Genomic DNA, 6,865 nt, shown 5'->3' with positions numbered 1-6,865 from the left:
TTATGTTAAGGAAATAGACTAAATGGTGCCTGTAACATGGGAGGACTCATTAGTATCAGACAATGGTTCATTGTCACAAAAATTGTAATTGTAAAGCAATGTTTATCAAACTTTTTATGAAATGTAAGGAAAGCATTTCAATAAAGTAATTATTAGACTAAAAAATACAATACATCCTTTGTTATTTGTATATATTTGGGAAAACATATCCAGATAGATATGTAAAAAAGTCTATTCACTGACATGGTTTCCATTTCGCTTTTGCTTCCTGAAAGCTGTCAGGAGTGTGTTCAGTTAGAATCAAGGACACACAAGAGTTATTCACACATTTAATAAAAAACACAACGGGGTCGTGGGCTGAATCGGAGCCTGATTTGGTGCAATTTTCTAATCTTAGAAACTAATGACATAGACGTCATGTTCTCCATCTGTTAAAAAGAGATGGCACTGAATTGTTCAATATTGTCATTGCCATTTGTTTAACACCACTCTTTCTCTTTGTCTCCACAGATAAGCAGTAGGATGGTGTTGGGGGAGGCAGGAGGACACAGCTACTTGGTGGCATGCTGGCAGCCCATCCTGATCCTCATGCTGGGCACCGTCCTTTCCGGATCCACCACCGGTTGCCCCTCCCGATGCGACTGCAACGGTCAGGAGCGCTCCGTCGTGTGCCACCGACGGAGACTGGCAGCTCTTCCCGAGGGCATACCCACCGAAACAAAGCTGATGGACCTGAGCAAGAACCGCCTGAAAACTCTGGGGACCGAGGAGTTCATTAATTACCCTCAGCTGGAGGAGCTGCAGCTCAACGAGAACACGATCTCATCCATTGAGCCTGGGGCTTTCGGCAACCTTATGAACCTTCGAACTCTAGGTTTGCGCAACAACCACCTCAAGCTCATTCAGCTGGGGGTGTTCACGGGCCTGACCAACCTCACCCAGCTGGATATCAGCGAGAACAAAATTGTCATTCTCCTCGACTATATGTTCCAGGAGCTGTACAACCTGAGGGCACTGGAGGTCGGTGACAACGACCTCGTGTTCATCTCCCCCCGATCATTTCATGGTCTCAGCAACCTTGAAAGCCTCAACATCGAGGGATGCAATCTGGCCTCAGTGCCCACTAATGCCCTGAGCCATCTGCATAACCTGCTGTCACTTCGATTGCGCTATCTCAACGTCACTGTCATGAGGGATTACTCCTTTAAGAGGCTGTATCGGCTCAGAGTGCTGGAGATTTCCCAAATGCCTGCCCTGGATACCATGACTGGAAAATGCTTGCTTGGTCTCAACCTCACATCACTGTCCATCACAAACTGTAATCTTACCGTCATCCCCTACCAAGCCATCAGTCATCTCAGATATCTCCGCTTTTTGAATCTGTCTTTCAATCCCATTCATACTGTGGAAGGGAACAAACTGTTCAATCTCCAGAAGCTTCAGGCTTTTCATTTGGCTGGTGGGAGATTAGCTGCCATTGAGCCCTACTCTTTCCGAGGACTCAACCACCTCCGTGTACTCAATGTATCCAGCAATAGCCTGAGCACCATAGAGGAGTCTGTCTTCCACTCAGTGGGGAACCTGGAAACTCTGGCATTGTATGAAAACCCGTTGGCCTGCGACTGTCGCTTGCTCTGGGTCTTCCGCCGGCGGTGGAGGCTCAATTTTAACAGACAACAGCCCATGTGCGCTTCACCAGAGGTTGTTCAAGGAAAAGAGTTCAAGGACTTCCCAGATATTCTCCCTTCTGACTATTTCATCTGCCAGAAATCCAAGATCATGGATTACAAGGTCCAAGAGAGCCATGTAGATGAAGGAACTACGGTTCATTTCACTTGCCAAGCTGAGGGTGATCCGGTCCCTGTGATAATGTGGCTTTCCCCTAAGAAGGACTTCATCACGACCAAAACTACGGGGTCAAGACTTTCTGTGTCTACTGACGGCACATTGGAGGTGCGTTACACCCAAATCCAAGACAACGGCACCTACCTGTGCATTGCAAGCAATGCAGCAGGCAACGACACCAAAGCTGCTCACCTTTTTGTGCATAGCTACTCCCCCAATTGGCCACACCAGCCAAACAAGACGTTTGCCTTCATTTCAAACCAGCCCAGCGACGAAGGTGCAAATGTGACCCGGGCCTCAGTTCCATTCCCGTTTGATGTAAAGACCCTCATCATCGCCACCACCATGGGATTTATCTCTTTCCTCGGAGTGGTCCTCTTCTGTCTTGTAATATTGTTCCTCTGGAGTCGAGGAAAACACAATACAAAGTCAAGTATAGAGGTTGAATATGTGCCCCGTAAAGAGGAACCAGAGGAGGCCAGTCCAACTGAGGCACCCATACAATTCAACATGAAAATCATGTGAACTTTCAATGGAGGCCATGCAATCTTACACACTGCAGTCGGGATGCATACTATCTTCGCTTCAAATTAATGTCTGTACAAAATTGCAGGGCAATCTTTTCAATCGTTGAGATATTCCATTTTGGACCAAAGTGTTAAACTGACCGATATTGCCCAATAATGAAGCCCCAACACTAGATTGTCTTTAAATGATTTGAAGGTTAATTTAAGTTCAAGGATGAGACCCAATCCCCACACTCTCGCATCATTCAGTACCTGCCTGAACTCCAGGCTCATTATCAAACCTCTTTCCATTTGTAATCTTGCTTCATCCTGCAGCCACCACTCCAGCTCCCCCGTACACCAGGTCACTCAAGAAACCGCTCACAATAATTTAGCATTTCAATTAATGTTTGGTGAGGTCTTTTCTTTTTTTTTGTTAAATCAAAGTGAGAGTGGAATATTCTAACTAAGTCCAGGGTGGTGAAACACGATCCAAATACAATACCTGGACTGGGTTCACCTCACTGCCGAATCAGACCTGCTCCTCATTTTAACACACTCTCGTATTCCCCACTTGAGTTATGGAGCATTTTTGGCAACATATATTCACTTCACTAATGGCCACAGCCCAATGATCCTAAACAACATGAGAAGCGCATTATCCCGATGATTTGGCAGAGATCTGGTTGTCTGTCGGCATCTCCCCATTCCCCTGCTCCCTGTTGCATCCAGTTCTTTGACGGAAAAGACAGAAATATTTGCTGAAAGCTTCTCTTTGTCCGTGGATCATTCCCCTGGAGATCTGCCACCCTACAAATCTCACCATAATCAAATTTCACCATGAAGATCAGCAAGACGAAAACAATGTGCGTCATTGTGTTACGCTTTTTTCTGAGAAACATCCTGGTACATTACTGGCTATCAGACCACAACACAAGCATCGCTGTTATGTTGGAAATATGTTGCTGAAAGTGAGCTGGGAGCCATCAAAGAAAACGAGAAGCAAAGCCTTTCTGCCTCATAATCAAATTAAACAGCCTTAATAATGTCTGAGAGATGGACAAGGGCTTTAAGTACCCCAGACATGTGCTCAGACATTTAGACGTGCATGTATGAGCACACGCTAACACGCATTTTGACACTATACCCTCGACTTTTTTTTTTTAACTTCAGGGACTGAATCTTTAAAAGCAAATGTTGAATTCAAATATTCAAATTTCTGTAAATTTGTATTGGCAATACTCAATCAGTATGTTAACATGCACTCAACAACCCGATTACTGTGTTTAACCAAGTTAAGGTTTTAAAATAAAGCACATGGATCACAGCTGCTGGATTTCCAGAAATAAACATGATAGTCGGGATACTGTCTGGAAAGATGTGGAGATCAGTCTGCAGGTACAATCTTTCTATTAGCACAACTTAAGAGAAATGTGTTGTTGTTGGGATTTTGATGCCGTCTTTTGCTTTGATTGGTGTACAAAGCACAATAACCCAGCTGCTGCTGCTTGAAATGCTTGTTGAACAGTTAAAACTTAATTTCTCCATTTTATATTGTCCCATCAAGTAATTGACGAGTATGACACAAGCATTAGGGGTGGTATTAGACAAATGAAAAAAGGATAGAGAATATAGTCACATTTTAAGAAAATAAAGATGTAGTTTCCAGAAAGAAGTTATTAAATTACAAACATATATGTTAAATGTTGAGAGGAGAGTAACAGTATTATAAGCCTTAACTAATAGTTTTGTGGAAAAGATGTTAACATTTAGAGAAAGAAGTTGTATTATTATAAGAAAATTCCATGTTTTGAAAAAACATTTTGGGATTTTGATTCTCTGATATTGATTTTTTTCCTTTTTTTTTAATTAAGAACCAGTTGGAGCAGAATAAAATCATCAAAGTAGCCCGTATCTCCATTACTGGTCATAGATAAGCAACTTTGTCAACTGGGCTTCAACTTTACTACACATCACTTATAATAACTGGAGTATTTCATAATCTGGTAACAGTCAAATTGAAAATCTGTGCATGTTAACACACTGAGTGAAAAAAAAGGCCAGTCCTACAGTATGTGCTCCTTTCTGCCAACAAAGGAAGTTTGTCATTAAATGTATTAACATGTACAGCTATACATATTTTTCTGTATTCTATTCTTTCCTTGTACATTATGCTATGGCACAATAGTGACGCTTTTAATGGCTGTGAGTTTTGAACATAGTACAATCTAAAGAGCAGATTAAGATTAAATTAGTGTTTTTGACATGGCTAAACCAAAGGAGAGTGTTACAGCATTTCAGAGTGCTCCTAAAAGTCATCAGATTAACAATTTGTCATCAAGTGTAACAAAAATATTTTGTTTACCCATTTGGCAGCTCAATAAGTCTGAGCACTCTGTCCAAGTCCTGAGGTTATATTGTCACCGGTGCTTCTAAAAAATGCTGACATTAATCATTTTTTGCCGTAAGTAACCCATTTTCCAGCTTTCAGCTGAGCACTACCCAATATTTATGCGTTAAATGGAGTTTTATGCCATAGGGATTTTATGTTGTCTAATTAATTTCACAGTCAAGGTCTGCTCTGAGGATAATGTGTTCATTAACTCTTAAAGTACTTGTTTAAATGGGATGGGCAGATGGAAATTCTATTAAAATAAATAACATTTTATACTACGGGGTGCTTTTTTATGCTAATCTACTGTAAAAAATGAATGCGAAGACACATTTGTGAGAGGTGATCTACTGTGCTGAAAGTAAAGTAAAGTCCACAGTGCTCTTTACTTAAGAGGCACAAAGTGAAGCACACACTGAAAACCTCTTAAATCCTCATCTCACTGCAGTCTTTCAAGGGTGGTACTTGCCAATGTGGTCATAAAATGTCACACAGGGCATTCAGGACCTGGTGGTAATGTTAGACCCCCTCGTACGCTTGTCCAAATTCCCTGGGATCTATGTATTTGTGCACCGTAAAGCAATATGTTGTGTAAAAAGTGAGATCACGTTAGACCACGGTATCATATTACTTTTGCCACACCTGGTTCAGTTTTCATCAGTATAAGCTGCATATTGTAAAAACATTTCTTACTAAGCGGGTTAGCGTCAGCAATTTCTAAGTTGTGTTCGCAGCTGTGATGTGCTGCAAAACGGTTGGTCGTAGGGACATCAGATGCTCGCTACAGAAACGTATTCAACTGACAGCTTGACGCCAGGGGCCACAACATTGTACTGAAAACTTGAAAGAGGCCGGGTTTGATCAAAATCGCAAGTGCATCAGAGAGTCATTTGTTTGCTTGTGGAAAGGTTCATAAAAAATAAAACATGTTTTTTATAACATGAAATAAACATAAACACCATGTGACACTGCAAGACAGAGTAATAGGTGATGTTAGAGTAAGCAGAAGTCATATCCTGTCGAAATACCAAACATACAACCGACTGGATATGTCCGATCCATTCACTTGGAAAAAAACATTGATACAAGTGCTAAAATGCTAAAGACTGTCGTGAAATTGAATAAAGAAATGGAGTAAAAAAGCTTTGTACTGACTGCCAAATAGAATGCTTTTTATCTCTGCAATCTTAATTAGGCTAACAAAGCCATAAGGATACATTTAGGCTTTTTCTTTTCTTTCTTTCTATTCTTTTACTCAACCAGGAAGTCCTCTGAGACAGTAATCTCTTTCTGAAGGGAGACCTGGCCAAGACGGCACACCAGCTACAGTTTAAATAGAAATAAAACACAGGAAATGCAATAGCCAAACACACGGGGCAGAGACTAAATCCAGCTCAAACTAGAACGGTTCACTCAGAAGAACGCTGATCTCCGCCATGCGTCTCTGTAAGGGCCGCTGCTGAATTGTTCGAGTGATGAATACAACCCACATTTATCCCCCCGCCTAGACCACAAGTGTGTCAGACGGGTTTTATCACTCGCACGTTTCACACTCTCACATTCTCTCGAATTTGAATCTACACAGATGTCTGCACCGGCTCTGTGGAGGCGTGCGTCTTCACGACATGAAGCTATTATTTAGTTCAAGTCAATTTCTTCGACAATACATGTCAATGTTTGTCTAAATAAAAAGGAAAGGAATAACTGTGTCTCAGGTCTATGAATCTCAGTATTCCAAAATACATTTTGATTCATGGGGTCATGATTCAATTTTAAAAAAACGGTTCTTGATTTTAAAAGATTTCCGATTCGAATTCGATTCTCAATTCAGTACAAATGCATGGTGTTATCACTGGCAGCTCCTACCCGTCGGGGGCTGGTTAAGACTGGCAGCATAAAACTGGCAATAAAAGGGGTTTGGAGAAAGTGGCCACTCCAAAATATAATCCAGTTTGCCGCACCGGAATGCAAGATTTGCCGGGGACAGACACAGAGGGGCACAATCACTCACGGATGTGCTCACACAAGCGATCGCATGATCTCCTGGTGGAGGTAATAGTAACTATAACACACGTAAAAAGCAGGAAAGCATGAAGGCAAAAGACAACATGATTGACAACAG

General features: G+C 41.7%; 1 protein-coding gene across 1 annotated transcript; it reads left to right on the top strand.

Moving 5' to 3' along the window:
• Window positions 1–519: 519 nt before the first annotated feature.
• Window positions 520–5,808, top strand: lingo1b (leucine rich repeat and Ig domain containing 1b). The gene has a single exon (XM_079293845.1). The coding sequence runs from the start codon at window positions 523–525 to the stop codon at window positions 2,368–2,370; it is 1,848 nt and encodes a 615-aa protein (XP_079149971.1). The 5' UTR covers window positions 520–522; the 3' UTR covers window positions 2,371–5,808.
• The last annotated feature ends 1,057 nt before the right edge of the window (window positions 5,809–6,865 follow it).

Source organism: Melanostigma gelatinosum (assembly GCF_949748355.1).
Source record: "Melanostigma gelatinosum genome assembly, chromosome: 2".
In the NCBI taxonomy this organism is placed as follows: Eukaryota; Metazoa; Chordata; class Actinopteri; order Perciformes; family Zoarcidae; genus Melanostigma; species Melanostigma gelatinosum.
This window is presented reverse-complemented; position numbering and strand designations above follow the sequence as displayed.